Raw genomic sequence first — 18,892 nt, 5'->3', positions numbered from 1 at the left:
ACTATTTCCAGTAGAGAACCAGGAAGAGACCGAATACTTCGGGGCAGACCCCGCTGAATGTGCGCTGGCGAGAACGATGCACGTTCAGCTGGTGTTTGAGAAGATTGTAGTACGACAGTCCAGGACTGACAGTACTGGAGGATCATAATTGGATCAGCGCCGGATCGATAACGGTCCATTGCCAATAAAGTAAAGCAAGTTAAATCAAGATTTGTTAGTTTCTGTTTTCTGTTTTCTGTTTTCTGTTTTCTGTTTTCTGTTTTCTGTTTTCTGTTTTCTGTTTTCTGTTTTCTGTTTTCTGTTTTCTGTTTTCTGTTTTCTGTTTTCTGTTTTCTGTTTTCTGTTTTCTGTTTTCTGTTTTCTGTTTTCTGTTTTCTGTTTTCTGTTTTCTGTTTTCTGTTTTCTGTTTTCTGTTTTCTGTTTTCTGTTTTCTGTTTTCTGTTTTCTGTTTTCTGTTTTCTGTTTTCTGTTTTCTGTTTTCTGTTTTCTGTTTTCTGTTTTCTGTTTTCTGTTTTCTGTTTTCTGTTTTCTGTTTTCTGTTTTCTGTTTTCTGTTTTCTGTTTTCTGTTTTCTGTTTTCTGTTTTCTGTTTTCTGTTTTCTGTTTTCTGTTTTCTGTTTTCTGTTTTCTGTTTTCTGTTTTCTGTTTTCTGTTTTCTGTTTTCTGTTTTCTGTTTTCTGTTTTCTGTTTTCTGTTTTCTGTTTTCTGTTTTCTGTTTTCTGTTTTCTGTTTTCTGTTTTCTGTTTTCTGTTTTCTGTTTTCTGTTTTCTGTTTTCTGTTTTCTGTTTTCTGTTTTCTGTTTTCTGTTTTTTGTTTTCTGTAGTTGATTTGATATGTTTTCCCATTGTTGTACAAAGACTATTTCATTAGCAAACTTTGATAAAAGCCATTCATTGCAGCTTGTCATCAACGGCATCAAACATGTACGACACGAGTGCTTGAAAAGGGTTCACGTGCTTCGTCCTTACGCGTCACAGCACAGCATATGGGTGGAATACTGCTATGGCTAGAGGTGTGTACTTACGAATGTGTAGATAACGCTGGCATAGCTCCCTTTGCGCACTGTCCGCCACAGGCAACACGAATGAAGAATGGCCATTTTTATCCACCTGTAACCGGAAAGTGGGCCGCAGCAGTGTATTACAGTCCCGCTCCCGGCATACCACGCGCTCCAAATTCCAGAAAATCAACAGCTGACCTGCACAGATTATCGACCAATAGGCCAACTAACAGTACGCTGTAAAACACTGTGTTTGTTTTGTATATCCTGCACGCGTGACAAACAATCTAAACGGGTGCATCGTATGCAATATCTGGTTTTATTTAGGCACGTGTGTTCTTCGTTCATTTACACATATCCTTTATAGTTTACACAGATTGGAAAGATAGTTTTCAACAAAATACTCATTACAGCCGTTTGTTTGAGTAAATGAACCGTTGCAGTTATGAAAAATCAAAATTCCGCCCCTGTTTGGTGCGTGGGAGTGGATTCCGTTCGATTATAGATAGCTGAAATTCTTTTGTTTTTGTTAAGCCCTGATGTCTTCTGTCTCCTCGCACTTAGCAAAGCTGAACATGAGGCAGCATTGCAAGTAAACTCGCTTTTAAATTTATCACTAGCGGGTAGCACCTATATTCACTGACATTTTAATACACCTCAGGATAAAACCTTTCTTGCTTTGTTACTCTTTTTCCCGGTTTATTATTTCACCGTTGATTTTTGTGGGATGTTTTATCTGAAAAACAACAAAAAACAATCATCGTTAGAGCATTGCTGATAGCGGCTTTGTGAAAAAAAAGTAAAAAATAAAACGGCAGGGTCGCATTTGCACTTGTGACATTAAACCACAGAACTGTCGTCGGCGTTGGTTTTAAAGCAGAGTGCTGACCTGAAAAGCGAAACCAATCGTCGAAAGAATTTTTATTATCATACCTAGCACAATGTTACGCAAATAGGTGCTCATTGTTTAGCGGTTTACTGGGAACAATTTATGTTTAAAATGTTAAATATGCGGTTGGTTTTTCAATAGACGGTTAAATTTGAATGGCATGTTGCATGAGTTTATTATACTCATCAAACTCTACTGTAACATCTTTCAACAAATACACTTTAAAATCAGAAAATTTCCATGGAAGCGAAATAATCCCTGCCTTTTTAACAATACTTAATATTGACTTATCAATGATTTCCAACATAATAGTCCATTATTAGCTCTCGTACTTTGGTAACAAATTGGGTCATACTTTCCGCTTCGTCGTTCTTGTTGGTTGGCTCCTGACGACACTGAGTGAGAAATTTTCCTCCGCACTAATTTGACATCTCTGTGAGGAGGCACCATGTATCACAATACAGGTTTCAAACAGACCGCACCCGAACTGTTTTCTTCCGGTTGATGAGGCTGAACTGAAAACTTTTCCGAGCGGCAGCGGCCTTGAATGCTGCCTTATAAGCAGCAACTTTGACACAGTTTACGCTACTGAATACCTGACACAATAATGCTATTGCTAATAGAATCGAACCCATTCTGAAGTTTTCGACATCACCCATTCCATAAGTGGTATGCTCCGTTTATTGTTTTTTACAGCAACGATTGCTTGCTGTTGTTCTGGAGGCACTTTTCTGCTGCTGCACGATTTATCCAATTGAAACATGATTGTGGGTTGTTTCTTTTGATAATCACGACGTTTGTTGTTCACGTTTGTTCGATAAAAGTTCCCGAAATGTTTAGCTTGTGTATTGCGATATTATTTACTCTGACAACATGTTACGCAAATACAGACTTTCATGGTTTAGCGGTTTTCAAAGAGCTTTGATGAACGTGTGATTGATTTTTCATCAGTTTCCAGACGTGGGTTGATGTGTATTTTAACCTACATTTAAACACATTGTTAAATGAAGGTGAATAAACGTGATTAACGACGAAATGTGCTATAAGACAATTTTTTCGATATTGTTTACTCTTCAAAGGCCTGCCCATTCTTACAAAAATATTTGTTTATAACTGAATTTAATATCAATAAAAACTTATATTTACAACTTAAATATAACTTTAACTTATCAATCTTGCTAAAAACCATGGAAACAGCGCAACATGGAAACAGCGTAAAATCATTCATAAGAATTAATCTTACCAGTCAAAGGTTGTATAACAAAAAATTAATGAAATTATTTAAGAACTTTATTGATATCAATCAATTGTTGCAATGAGTTGATCGCCGCAATTCAAATTGTTTGCTTCTAGTGATCGGCGGTTATCGACGAAAATAAATATGAGTTAAAGTGTCACTTTGACCGTACTTTTGTTACTCGGCAATTCTATGAAAAAGAGATGAGATGAGAGAAAATTGAAGATCAATTTTTTTCATTGGGTTTTTTCATTGGGTGCATGGGGTACTGCTTTCTGAGTTAGAGTGGCCTCAAAATCGTTGTTTTTGCCAACTGTCCGTTTTGAAAAATTCATAACTCTTAACTCAGGCTGGTAAACTGCTAAATAATGCGTACCGTCGGTGCATTGTGCATTTATAGGCATAAAATAGACCCTAAAAGGGGTTCACAGTCTCTTACACAGCAACTCCTAGCAGGGATACGAGTAATCTTGGTGGACATCGGGTAACCAACCCCGATGGAAGCCAAGGTCGCGTGCTGACAAGGAAAGAGGGCTCCTTCGGGCTTCATTGGCCATCCCGCGAAACACAGGGCTTGGTGTCGCAGGTTAAAGTAAAACTAAAGCAGTGAACGAAGCACAAGAATATTCAGACTGGAGCAATCGGAATAGACCCACGTGACGGAAAAGTACTATGAATTGTAAGCACCACTACTGTGTCCAGTGTCTAAGAGAGAAGGGATTGGGGAAAAGAGTGTGATTGGGGAAAAGTGAATCGTGACTGAAGAGAAAAACCTGATTTAATCCACCTAGTGGTGTAAGGAACCTTTGTTATACCGTCTTACTTGCGATTTGAGATAGAAATCGACACGTTTGGTTTACATGAAATTTTTGGAAATTGAATAAGTTTACAAAATTTGAAACAAATAGAAGCACTTATAAATTTTGATAGTTTCTTTTCTTATGAAATTGCTGAGTAAGTTGTTACTAATGAGGGTAAGTGCAAGTAAAAGTAAGTTGTAAGATAAAATATTATTCTTTAACATATACATTGCGTAGTAAAGGTCTAGTTAATAGGTTTTTGAACTATGCATAATTTCCTGTAACGCCATTCTATTTGATTCACAACAATAAAGTTTTCTTGAATAAATTTCATCAATTTTTATGAACCTTCGGTTACTCACGTTGTTGTATTTTGTACACCATATGCAGGTTTTTGAATGCCATATTGTTATATAGTTACAAATCGTATATTACGTATATATTAACGTATATTCTTCAATAAACTTGTTATGAGCAAAATGTCAGAATTATTCAATGCATTATTACTCTAAATTGTTAGGAAAATAGATTAGAATAAACCGACATCACAGAAACGAAACAAGTAGCATGTGAGGTGTACCGCAGTTGGCCCCAACTGGAATTTTCTTTCGTTTCTTCATATGGAAAAATGGTGTCTGTGTGCAGCAAAACTACCAGCAAATGTAAAATATTTAAAATGTATCCGTTTGTTGGTAGTCGAGTGATTCGGGGTCAAAATCAGGGTATTTTTTATAATCAAAGTTCTACAGTTCGTAAACAAGGAAACATAGAGGTATCTATGTTCAGCAAAGTTGTGTATTTTTATTATTTATACAACTTTGTAATACATGAAAAAGTCATACAACAATTACAAAAAGAGCTAAAATAGAAAAACTGATTTTTCAAATTCATATACAATAAATAAGATCTCTTCGTTGAAGAGATAGAAGGTTACTGTCTTCAGCAAAATTTTTTGTAATAATATGCTCTAAAACTTTGCAGAACACATCAATGTGTTATATTGAAACTGAAGGAAAATATTTTTTTTATTTCACTTTTAGGGGGATTAATCAAAAATCAAATTCTACCAGACGATAGAGCTTTCAATTTCAAGAAACTCTTCCAAAAGTTCGATAAACTTAAAACCAAGTTTTCCTAGCCAAAACTCTAGTACGCACGATTTCTTTGGCTTTGGGCTATTGTGCGCGCGAGTAACTGTGTTATAAAAGTTGGCGCGAGTGTGCGAGGGTTAATATTTTTTGACCGGTAAAATCAATTCTTATGAAATTTTGCATATATATATTCGTAGTGTGAAAACCTCTCGTTTGATATTAAAATAATTGAAATTAGGTTATTTTTCTTGGTTAAAATCATTATAAATTATTGTTAATTTTGGTGTGGTGTATTGAATTACTCATAACTTTCAAATTAACCATCCAATCAAAAAACCATTCAATATTGATCTATCCGGCTATATTACCTGCCAAATGAAACTAATAGCACGTAAATCCGCTTGGCCATCTCTGAGAAACAGGCGATCATTTGAACCTTGTCAAAACTGGTTTTTTAAGCAAAACTTTTAAACCACTTGTTTGTTTTCAATGAAAATTGGCGTGAAATTTAGCAATAGTAAGAGCTTTTATTTGGTACTAAGATCGATGAAATCGGTTATGTGGTTCCGGAGAAAATCGTGTCACGTAATTTTCACATTTTTGCTTATAACGTTTAAACTAAAAGTCAGACCACGAAACCATTTAATAGTGATATACTAGGTAAAAATACCTTTAAAATAAAAGTTATAGCAGACGAATCGGTTCAGCCATCTTCGAGAAATAGGCGATTGAAAATTGAAGCGCACACACATACACACATACACACACACACACACACACACAGACATTGCTCATTTGTCGAACCTGATCGATTGGTATATGTGACACGGCCCTCCGGGCCTCAGATCGACTTCGTGTTTTTCGACCAATTCCTAAACCTTTGTTATATTGTATAACAAAGGTAAAAGATGAATCGTGGTTAGACCGATCAAGAGACAGGATCGTTGTTGCCTGTCCTCCAACCAGTATCGAAAAGCGTGTCTCAGTGGTGCATGGGCGTAGCGACGGGGGAGGTTTTGGGGGTTTTGGGGGACTTCGACGAGCCATCTCGCACATCGAGTACCTCTTTTCTGGGAGCTGGTGGGGTTTTTGACTAGAACCGTTTTTCTTGCGACGTGTCCGGTTAACCGTAGCATACCAACTTTCCATATGTGCGTTGATAATCTCCACAAGTAGTGCCCCTTGATTCATGCACCTCCGTTACTCTTCGCGTTCAGCTTGTACTCCGCCAATTATCTTCCACAAAGGCGTGTATGTCCTCCATGAGCGTTGTCAAATCCATAAAAACTATCGGTCTAATAGGAGGTTTGTACATTGTCAGGTTCATAAGGTGGGTTATGCCTCTTGATCGCAGTGTTTTGCGAAAGGTAGAGTAGGCTCATGCCCTGCTTGAATACGCCGCTGGATCTCCTTATTTGTGTTGTTGTCCGCGACTTCCAGCGATCCCACATACATGTACTCATCTTCTACTTCTGGTTCGTCGCAGTCAACGATTACCGTCCGCGAAAAAGGTACGTTCGTCTCGTTTGCGCCTCTGTCATTCATGTATTTGGTCTTCGACGCGTTTATTGTAAGGAAAATTATCCTAGTCTCCGCTTTTAGTACGGCGCAGAGGGCTTCTGCCATGGCAAAGTTTCTGGCTTTGATATTAAAATCACCTACGTAGCCAAGCCTTTACTGAAAATCAAACCCCTCGTTTCAAAATTTGCTCGTCGGATCACCTTAAGAGCGATGCTGAAAATCATGCAGGATAAGCTGTCTGCAACACCCTCGGCGCGGCACGAAGGGACTCGATCCTATTCGCTACTACGAAACTAAAAGAGCTGTTTAAGCCTGTTCGCACTTACACGATCTCCTGCCGAATTGTCAAAACTTGCGTGAAAACAAAAGCAAAAATACTTCCTTCTCTTTTTTTCTTCCACAAAAACCAAACAAATATCAGAAACTTCGTAGTAGCGAATGGACTCCAACAGCATCTCCCATCCGAGATCGAACATATAACGTACCTCAAGGCCAACTGGGAGGCTAAATTTTCATTTGTCTTCTATTGTTTAAATTTTTTTTGTCCAAAGAACACTCAATTTCAACCAACAACTTTTAACTGAAAATAATTACCCTTTTCCTGAATAAACTCCTTGCGTTTAGGCTATGCCTGTTTTTTTTTTTGTAAAAACCCCCCTAGGAAACCTTTCTGGCTACGCTCGTGCAGTAGTGCAAGACCACGAGCGAGATTTGGTTTACCTATCCTGTCGGTGACTTCAGTAGATTTCACGAATGTTTAGGAAAAGCCGTTCGATTACGACGCACCGTGAAACGACGAAGTCCTCTGACCGTCAAGCGGTGTTCTGGGATATTCCACTAAGGTGGAATCTTAGAAAACCCTCGCCATCTTGCAACCCGATTGGAATCGGCATTTGACCGCCGGTTAGGCTAGTACCCTGTTCGTATGCGAAGGCCTTTCGGAGAAATAAAACCACCGTCGACTAGAAGGCCGAATCCCGGTTACGTGCTGCAGAGGAGTACTTCATAACGTTACAGCAGTGTGGTACAAACCGGCGGGTATATATACAAACGTTCCGGGAATTGTCGTTTCGGCAGAGTAAGCAGATTTCAACCACATGTCACCGGTGACAGCAGAGGTACTGGTAACCGACGAGTAACGCCATCGTCGAGTCATACGTGTTCATTGAGAGGAACGAACGTTTCGGAGGGGAACGCCCGAGGTGGTCTGGTTGAGCCTGGCCCCCGCTCTTCGACGCTAGAACCAATGAGTCTCTCCTTTGTCCATGAACGCCGTGAATAGAGCGACCGTCAAGTCCAGGATAGATCGATTCACATCGTTCCAGCCAAGGTACGTCACACTCTCTCCCCCCTCTGCGTCTGCATGTTCCTGTCATCAGGGACCAACAGTTCCAATCGACCGCACCGTTCAAATCATGCATGGTCGCCTATAAATATAAGTATTAAAATAATTTGCTTTGTATAACTTTTTTCTTTACTGAGCTCCATGTCTGTCTTGCATATGCATTTGGTGTTTTGTCTGCTTGATAGCTTGATAGTCCGAGCTAAGTTTCTGGGAAATGAGTCTCCTCGAGTACATTGGTGGGTAGCCGACCCTGGAACCAAGAGTCAGACCGAGCTAGTCGTTAGTTACAAACAGCCGATCTCTCAACTTTCAAGGGAACACTCCAGTGCTTGCCGACGAATTGAAGAGCCGCAAGTTCGACGTCGTAGCGCTGTAGGAGGTGTGCCGGAAGAACTCAACTACCACGGCACTACCACGTTGTATATAAATCGCACTGCTCCGAATTTACGCACGGACATGATTTATACTGACGGGGCGGTATTCCACTCGCGACATACCGATTTTCATGCAGGAGCTTTACGATCACGCACTCGTTTACGACTCATTGGTGGCCGGGTTTCTAAACGACTCTTGACGGCCACGCGGATTACACCAGAAATTCTTCTAATCGGATGACCATGACGGATGGGATTACCGAATAGCACCGAACAGCGGAGAAACGTCCGATCGCTTCGACTCTCACACCAAAAAGCCCCCTCTTCATTTCGATTCGCTAGCAACGCCCTCAAACAGGCTTAGGTAGAACTCCCAAGCGTTACATGACTCCTCTGCTCCCGGTCGATCCGTCCGTTGAAGCCATTGGTAACCGTGGCGTCTCGATAGGAAATTTAATCTTAAAAACTAACAATTATTTTTCCTAACTCCTGACAGACAACACAAATACAATTTTCGAAATAATTTACTTATATTTATTATGGATCGTGGTCTCATGTTACAAGGTTGAGAATCAGGACTGGTTTTTCAACATAAGCATCATCAACGGGCACAGCCCTTACCTCAAGAGTAGCGATGACGACAAGGATGAATGCTACGCACAGTTGGAGAGTGAATACGACCGCTGCCAAAAACATGATATCAAGATCGTCATCGGGGATTTCAATGCTCAGGTCGCAGAGTTCAGCGCACACCAGCTGACCAATGAAGTGGGCCTAAGACTTATCGACTTAGGACCATCTATTATCTTCTTGCAGCACAAAATCCAACACAAGAACCCCCCCCCCCCCCACCCACCAATTCAGACTCAATCACAGATCTGCCACGTGTACCTCCACGATGTATCGCCGGATTTCAAATCTAAGTTCGACGATGTAGTTGATGTATAACCGGATTTAGCCCTAAGTTCGACGACGAAGTAGGGGAAAAATAATAAAAAAAAAACGTAATTTAAAGCGCACTACCGCCCAGACGGGTCAGCGTGCCAAATCCGAATTAATTTATTCATAAATCACAAAGTTAATACTTACTCGCTAAAGACTATTTTCCCTAAGGAAACTCCTCCTCCTCGAGGTAGTTCCGTCCTATTCTGCCTAGCGGCAGACCTCACGCTGTCCGTTGAGCTTCTCTCTCGCGCATACATTTTAGCCCCTCGCGCGGGAACTTTGTTTTTTGTCAACAAACCGTCCCGCGCTTCGTTGTTTGCCTTAGTCGGCAAAACGTTCGTTACGGCAGGTTAAGAAACTTGCGCGTTCATTAACCTAGAATGGTGCAAAACGGGCTGTTTTTCATTGGAGTACTTTGCCCTACCGGCGCCGTCGCTCGATCGAGTCACTGACCGGCGCGGGCAATCGAATAGAATGCGGAATTTATGTTCTTAGCCGACCGGGGTTGATTCATCCGGGCTCGGCTAGATGAAAATGCGTAAATATAGCGTTACAGCGGGAAATGAGGGTCGCTTCACACGTTTTGATCGACTGTCGGCACTTCTCAGACATTATCGACGGTAGATCCTATCGGAGCGCTGACATTGACTCGGACCACTACTTAGTGGTGGTTAAGATGCGCGCAAAACTCTCCGTTGTGAACAACATTCGGTACCGACGCCAGCCTCGGTTTAATCTCGCGCAGCTGAAGCAGCCAGACGTCGCCGCAAACTACGCGTATTCACCTGCGCTGCCGTAAGAGGACGAGCAGGACGAAGGCCCTCTCAAGGACTGTTGGAACACCATCAAAACACCCATTGTAGCGGAGAGCTCCATTGGGCATGTGGCACGGAATCAGTGGAACGATTGGCTTGACGATGGCTGTAGAAATGTGATGGAGGAGGTGAACGCTGCGCGGGGGGCCAAGATGCGCAGTGCCACACGTCAGAACGTGGAAAGACACAAACAGAAGAAGATGCAGCGAAACCAAATCTTCCGGAAGAAAAAGAATATGCAGAGCTGGAGCGGCTACATTGTTCTCAGGAAACGCGAAAGTTCTACCAGAAACTGAACGGATCCCGCCAAGACTTCGTGCCGCGAGCCGAAATGTGTCGGGATAAGAATAATAGTATTCTAACGGACGATTGTGACCGATATGTGGAAGCAGCACTTCGACGAACTCCTGAATGGCCCCCAGGTGGAGAACCATGGCGGCGGAGAAAGCGATTTCTACTGTGCCACAAACGGGGAAGAGGTGCCATTCCCAACGATAGGCGAAGTAAAGGAGGCTATCATGCAAGTAAAGAACAACAAGCCAGCTGGAAGAGATGGCATCGGAACAGAGCTGATTGAAATGGGATCAGAGAACCTGGCCGCTTACATGTACCGGCTAAATGTTAGAATTTGGGACACGGAACAGCTACCGGAGGAATGGAAAGATTAGGTTATCGGCCCAATCTATAAAAACCTGATTTAATCCACCTAGTGGTGAAAGGAACCTTTGTTATACGGCCTTACTTGCTGTTTGAGATAGAAATCGACACGTTTGGTTTACATGAAATTTTTGGAAGTTTAATAAGTTTACAAAATTTGAACCAAATAGAAGCACTTATAAATTTTGATAGTTTCTTTTCTTATGAAATTGCTGAGTAAGTTGTTACTAATGAGGGTAAGTGCAAGTAAAAGTAAGTTGTAAGATAAAATATTATTCTTTAACATATACATTGCGTAGTAAAGGTCTAGTTAATAGGTTTTTGAACTATGCATAATTTCCTGTAATGCCATTCTATTTGATTCACGACAATAAAGTTTTCTTGAATAAATTTCATCAATTTTTATTAACCTTCGGTTACTCACGCTGTTGTATTTTGTACAACATGTGTAGGTTTTTGAATGCCATTTTGTTATAAAGTTACAAATCGTATATACTAACGTATATTCTTCAGTAAACTTGTTATGAGCAAAATGTCAAAATTATTCAATGCATTAATACTTTAAATTGTTAGGAAACAAGATTAGCATAAACCGACACACAAACGAAGCAAATAGCATGTGAGGTGTACCGCAATTGACCCCAACTGGAATTTTCTCTCGTTTCTTCATATGGAAAAATGGTGTCTGTATGCAGCAAAACTACCAGCAAATGTAAAATGTTTAAGATGATCCGTTTAAGATCCGTCTGTTGGTAGTCGAGTAACTCGGGGTCAAAATCAGGTTATTTTTTACAATTAAAGTTCTACAGTTCCTAAACAAGCAAACATAGAGGTATACTAAATTCAGCAAAGTTGTGTATTTTTATTATTTGTACAACTTTGTAATACATGAAAAAGTCATACAACAATTACAAGAAGAGTTAGAATAGAAAAACCGATTTTACAAATTCATATACAATAAATAAGATTTTTTTATTTCACTTTTAGGGGGATTAATCAAAATTCAAATTCTACCAGACGATAGAGCTTTCAATTTCAAGAAATTCTTCCAAAGGTTCGATAAACTTAAAACCAAGTTTTCCTAGTCAAAACTCTAGTGCGCACGTTTTCTTTGGTTTGGAGTTATTGTGCGCGCAAGTAACCGTCTTAAAAAAGTTGGCGCGAGTGTTCGAGGGCTAATATGACCGGTAAAACCAATTCTTACGTAATTTTGCATATATATTCGTAGTGTGAAAACCTCTCGTTTGATATTAAAATAATTGAAATTAGGTAAATTATCTTGGTTAAAACCATTATAAATTATTGTTAATTTTGGTGTGGTGTATTCGATTGCTCATAACTTTCAAATTAAACGTCCAATCAGAAAACCATTCAATAGTGATCTATCCGGCTATATTACCTGCCAAATGAAACTAATAGCGCGTAAATAGGGTCGGCCATCTTTGAGAAACAGGCGTTCATTTGTACCTAGTCAAAACAGGTTTTTTAAGGCTAACTTTTAAACTGCTTGTCCGTTTTCAATAAAACTTAGCAAAATGTTTAGTAATAGTAAGAGCTTTCGTTTGGTACTAAGATCGTTAAAATTGGTCGCGTGGTTCCGGAGAAAACCGTGTCACGTAGTTTTCACATTTTTGCTTATAACTTTTAAACGAAAAGTCAGACCACGAAACCATTTAATAGTGATATACTAGGTAATAATACCTTTCAAACAAAAGTAATAGCGGTCAAATCGGTTCAGCCATCTCCGAGTAACAGGCGATAGAAAATTCGGAGCGAACACACATACACACATACACACATACATACACACACACACACACACAGACATTGCTCAGTTCGTCGAACCCTATCGATTGGTACATGTGACTCAGCCCTCCGGGCCTTGGATCAATTTCGTGTTTTTCGGCCAATTTCTAAACCTTTGTTATATAGTATAACAAAGGTAAAAAGGGCGACATGTTGGACTGTGAGAACTATCGAGCGATCACCGTTCTCAATGCCGCCTATAAAGTGCTGTTCCAAATCATTTTCCGCCGTCTATCACCAATTGCGAACAGATTTGTAGGAACTTATCAAGCCGGCTTCGTCAAAGGTTAAGTATTTACACTTCGGCAAATTCTTCAAAAGGGCCGCGAATACAGAGCTCCCAGGCACCATTTGTTCGTTGATCATCAACCAGAAAGAGTCTTCGAATTGATTCTATCTACGATGGATGGTACACAGTGCTGTGTTTGGATTTCGAGTGGATTGTCCACTTCATTCCAATCACATAGAGGGCTTCTTCAAGGCGATAACCCCTCATGCCTGCTGTTCAACATAGCGCTGCAAGGTCACAACACCGAGTGGACATCATCACGCATGGCACAAATTTCAACAAATCTAGTCAATTCGTCTGCTTTTCCGATGCCATGAATATTATCGGTAGAACATCTGTGGTGGAGGCTGAACAGTATACCAGAGTAAAGCGAGAAGCAGAAAAGATTGGGTTATCAGCGGAAGTCGTGCTTACTATGGGCTTCACAAGCAATTGAGGTTGAGCAGACCAAGTCCCCGTACAAAGCGCAAGACGCTTATTAGGCCGATTGCTCTCTACGAGCATGGAACATGGGCAATGCTCGAGGAGGACCTGCGGGTGCTCGGAGTTTTCCAAAGACTAGTGCTAAGAACGAGCTTCGGTGGCGTACAGAAGAACGAAGTATGGAGGCGGGGGATGAACCATGAACTCGCATAGCCATGTGGCCAACCTCATATCCAAAAACTGGCTAAAGCTGGGCGGACAACTACCCTGCAAAGATGGTATTTAACTCCAAATCGGTAGGAACAAGACGATCAGAAGGCAGCGAGCAAGGTGGTTAAACCAGGTGAAGCGAGATCTGGCGGCGAGTACACGGTATCCGGGGAGTTGGAAAGCCCATAACCGAGTAAATTGGAGAAACTTTATTCAACAGATTTTATCTTAGGATTGCAAACCAACTAAGGATAGTGGGTGAGATAAAGGAATCTTTTTTTAATTTAACTGGTCTGAAGTCTATATGTTTAAAGTAATTTTCCAGAATTTAGTTGTTTTAGAGTAGGTACCGACGGATTTCCGTTCACTTTTCACCAATCAACTGAAAATGAAGTCTGGAAAATGTGAATATTATTCAATTTCCATGGCAGAAAATGATACAAGCGATGAAAAATATTAGTTTTTGACAATATCTGCGTCCACTGAATACTGCAGATCTCAAAATATTTCAAAATACCTAGAAAAGTTTCTCCGTCGAATGCAGTTAGTTTCATCTAAAAATGTCTTATTTTATAGAAACTGTTTTGTTAAAATTTTGCCTGTCCTGATCATTTTGTCTAACCCATGTATCTGGGAAAATAGGTGACCTCCAGTCCAGCTCTTCTCAGTTAGACAAGAGAAGCAATAAATGACAAGCGTTACATAAACTGTCAAAATGTTTGGCTACTGGGTACTGTCTTTAGATTCATGCAGATGTATGTATATTAAATAAAGAAAACGACGAGAAAGTTATTCCGTTCCTGGATAAATGTGTCCCTGAGAACACGACAGCTCGCTCGGAAGTACGCGAATAATGAATCTATCTCAGGACGGTTTCGTCGCGACGTTACCGTCTGAGGCAAAATATTACGCTCTAGCGACCACATTATTCTTATTTTTTTGCGGTTTTTACCCGTTTGCCCAAGGTACTTTTATTCTGTTCCGCTAGTAGAACGGTTTGGCTCTTATGCATAAGGAATAGGATTTATTAGTCATTGAAATTCACTTTACAGAAACCCGTCAATCAAATACGCGTTAATTTTATGAATAACACTTTCGTAAGGATATAAAAGCAATGGTGGGTGGTGCCTCGTAAGTTATGTGTGGTTGGTGAGTACGAGAATAATGCGAAAATGCTTTAAAGTGCATTAAAACGCTATTTGAACAGTTCGTACACACATTGGCATGGGAGGGTGTTTTCTGCACGACAATTTTATGGCATATTCCTTCGTGGGACCTATTTTGTTGACCTAATTTGCTTTACGCTTACGTTCTTTTTGCCATGCTCTCGTGCCCATTTGTATTACACATATTTACATTTTTCATTCCATACAAAACATGAACATGAAAAGAAATTTAAAATAAAAATCTAAATCTTTTGCTATTAAATTTGTCTTAATCAGAAACCTGAAAAGTTCTGAGATTCAAAAAATTTCAAAAAGTCTTGAATGTACCTTTCGATACTCTACAGTGAATTAAACTTTATAATTAATTCAAACCATTGAGTTGCAAAAATGGGGCTAGGGACTATTCGAATCAGGTCAAGTTGGGGCTACTGGTTTTTCTGAAAAGTCCCATTCTTTTCGAGAATGTTTGAGAATTGAAATGAATGAGTAACTATGGCTGGTCAAGATAGCGAAGCCTAAACGAGCGAGTGAATAATTAAATAGTATTTGCTGACAACGGCGCAGTTTTCATAACAAAGGCTCGTGCTATTATAATAAAATAATGTCGATTGCTTTTTTATGTAGAATTCAATGCAATACAATAGAGATTTTACTGAATCCCTGAAACAATAATTTGATCCGAATTGCCACTAACAGAAACGCATTTTTTGCATTTGTATCCCTGCACCAATTCAGAAATAATTCGCCTCGTGGCTTAATTTCTTTTCAGTATGCTTCTTGTCACAATCAATATGGTTTTCGACAGCACTTACACTTGGGAGTTAAAAACCTGAAGAGGCCAAATACAGCTGGAATCGAATGGATGTAATTTAACTTTTCCCTCCTACACTTTCCCTTCAATGTGACAGCATTCCAATTATTCTGTAGATAAATCACTGCAGTCCTGGACCGAAAAAGTGTGCATGCTCTCCGATTCTATCTATTCAACCCTTCTAAAATCCTAAAAGTGTGCTCACGTCAGCAAAACATATGTGAATGTCAGTATCACCACCGTGATATTATCAGAAACTTGTCGCCATTAAACAAACAAATTGAGTGGTGGTTTTTACCGATTCTAGTAAATGGTAAGTATTCTTCAAAACCCTTACCAGGCAAACACAACCCACAGTTTCACTGCGCGTCTATACTCCTGCATATGAAGAGGATGCTGATTTACATCACTATTGATAGCAGCGCGCACAGGGTGGAGCACGTCGCCCTGTTTTGTTCAACAATAAATGCTTATAAATTTCAAATCGGTACGCCTATATTTTGACGATTTGTTATAATAAACATATCGAATGTGGTTCAGTAATTCAATATTTCTAAATCCGAAGGCGAAGGAGGTTGGCGACATAACCTTTTAAAATAATGGGTACGCCTGGTCTGAGTTTATCGTTTAATGAACTTTATATGCCGTCAAAATAATACTGAACGATTTTCTTCCATTGAATCTTCTGTTTCGCTGTGTACCTTTTTGCTGTCTGCGACTAACGAGCGCTGCTGGTTGATTTTAAGGATGCTTACAAAGTAAACGCGACCTGCGACGATACGACGCGACTTATTGCCAAGCCCCATATTTCAATGCACAATTCTTCTTGCTTCAGCGTAGGACTGCGAAGTTTACTACAGCAATAAAAACCGCGTCGCATCCTAGCTCGCTTTTGCTAGAGCATCTGAGATACTGGATGTAAAAATCTTTCATCCGGTTTCCTTATTGTACATTTCCGATCGATTATGTTAGTCAAACACAGATTGCTGTTTGTGATTTTCCCATATTTTTGTAGATATTTTATTTACAGCTTTATTTACATTTGAATATACAGGATGGTGACAATCGTTCGGTATACGTTTTGAAAGCATAGAAGGAAGAAACATGAAGTTCGTTGAATTCGTTGACGGGTCATATACAATGAATAAGGATAAGATATCATTCGGAGTCATTTATTTGGTCAATTTTAAACTTCATTAAAGTTTTATACAAAAGATTGTTACTTATAAGGTTGTGGAGAAGAAATAATGAATGATGTTAAATTTTAACTACATTATGTCGAGGTTGATACTAACGACTTATTGTGATCCCCAAGGCTTCATGGCGAACAATACTAAACAACATTGCGCATTCAACAGGAACTCTTAATGATGATTAAACAAGGAATTGTACAATATCAACACCATCTCGGGTTCAATCACCGTGAAATATCGTTTTGGTTCACCGGAGATCACTTGCGACATGAAACATTCAGTGACAAATTTATTTTACTTTTCGTTTGGTTTTCTTTGTTCCTGCAAAGAATGTCGCTGATCGGTTAACTTTGGAAATTCACTTGCTGTCGAATAGAGATGCGCTTGGGTGATTAAGGTCTTTGTTGATTGAGAAGCAAGTGCGTTGTACTTGTAACCAGAGAAGAATTTCACTGTATTGAATGAATGCAGACCGTAGAGGTGCAATGTGTGTGCAAAGCATTTATGTTGTTTTCAGATGCCATTGTTTGTCTGCACACTGCATACTGTTACACTCTGTAATGCCTGACAGTTACTGGTACCTATGTTTTTAAAATATTATTGGTAATACCTTCATGACTTACAATTTAAAAAAATACAGTATGATTTGAATCACCATAAATGACGCACCCTGTAAATAGTGCACCATAAATGATGCGTTCGCTGTCGTTTAGAAACTTAGACAGCATTTTCTTTACTACCATATAAAGCACGCTGAATGCTTATAAATATAATAAAAACACCTAAGGAACGCAAACAACACACAACCAATAAACAATTTGGTTTGTATATTTCAGTTGCAAGCAGGCTTGGCATACACTTTTCGCTTCGATTTTGCTCTTTTGATTACTGCATCTCAGCCAAGCAAAATTTGAAAAAGTGATGTATGGGGCGTTTGTAGAATTTGTTATTATCTACAATATTGCTGAAGTAAGCATTACTGTGCATTTTATATTTATGGCGCTATAGGGCTGCTACCCTCTTGGTAGCAAAAAGAGCGCTCTTTTTGCTACCAACGGCATTGCTGACCTACAGCGCCGTAAATACTAAAGATAAAACTTCACTTTCTTCAGCAATATTCTAGACAATTACCAGCTCTACAAATGCCCCATACACCACTTTTTCAAATTCTGCTTGGCTGAGGAGCAGTAATCAAAAGAGCAAAATCAAAGTGAAAAGTGTATGCCAAGCCTGGTTGCAAGTGAGAGATACGAAATCATATCCGCACGAAAGTAAGTCCGCAGTACTTATCCGCAGTAAGTAAGTAAGATGGCGCAAAATGTCACGCAATAGGTGGATAGCGGCATTGGTAACATCATTTTCTTCTTCTTCAGCTTGGAAGTTAATCTAGGCTCGCTTGTCCCGCATACAAGGTTGTTTAGCAGACTTTTCCAGTTCGGCGTACCATATTGACAGCCCAGCTAGCATTTTCATATGTATATAAAAGTTAAAAACCAGCATTACGTACATATATACATGCTAATAAGTCGTATTTGATGCGCAAAGTTGGAATATCCGTGGTATTTTGAAGGCGATATACGTGATGAGGAATAAACATACGAGATATCGATATAAGTAATTATATACGATAATATCCGATTAAGTCCGACCCGCTCCGTACTGCTATACGATTCTGTGCTGAATATCGTATGTATGTCAGCTATTATCATTATATACGACTGAAAATCTACTTGAACGGACTTTATTAAGCTTTAGTTACGATTCCGAATTTGTTAACAGTTATTTACGATAATGTTCGGTTATTGATATACGATTTGGTGCTGGCTGGGAGGCAGCTGTGTCACCGCTCTGGTTACCCCTTGTTCAATGCCGGCTATCGCCGCTCTCCGCTTTACGCCCGCTATGCACTTCGCTGAGAGTTTCATCACTAGTCACGATAAATTCATTGAGGCGTTCTCGATGCTGGTCCAATGTTCTTCAGCAGTTCCGCCTGGTAGTAGCTACAACTCTCGGAGTTCAACAAACGGATTTGGACATTTGGACAGGAATTTGTCCATAACTCAATCTATTGACGTATAGCACTGGATTGCCGAGTGGTTTCTAATCCAGGTTATAAATTTGACAACGATAATTGTTTTGTCTATAGGCCTTCTCCTCATTACTGTCGCACGCGCCTCTGACTAAAACAGCTTCTAGCTTCGGTTAATCCTCAGGAAGAGCCGCAGGCGCTTCTAGAATTTCCGAAATTCCAATATCTCAAAATTACTGGTTTCGAAAAAACATTTCTTGGAAAATATGAATACAGGTCCATGTCAACTGAT

The 18,892-nt window shown here is 39.7% G+C and overlaps 1 protein-coding gene across 1 annotated transcript in view; it reads right to left on the bottom strand.

Annotated features, from left to right (window-relative positions):
- Window positions 1-18,892, bottom strand: part of LOC128738822 (uncharacterized) — a 142,174-nt gene that overhangs the window by 106,394 nt on the left and 16,888 nt on the right. The window contains exon 2 of the mRNA XM_053834231.1: window positions 1,024-1,735. Within this exon, the coding sequence (XP_053690206.1) occupies window positions 1,024-1,098 (75 nt within the window). The 5' untranslated portion in view covers window positions 1,099-1,735. The remainder of the gene's footprint in view (window positions 1-1,023; window positions 1,736-18,892) is intronic.

This window comes from Sabethes cyaneus, chromosome 2 (assembly GCF_943734655.1).
Source record: "Sabethes cyaneus chromosome 2, idSabCyanKW18_F2, whole genome shotgun sequence".
Classification (NCBI taxonomy): domain Eukaryota; kingdom Metazoa; phylum Arthropoda; class Insecta; order Diptera; family Culicidae; genus Sabethes; species Sabethes cyaneus.
Note: the sequence above shows the minus strand (reverse complement) of the source record. Positions and strands in the feature narration are given on the sequence as shown.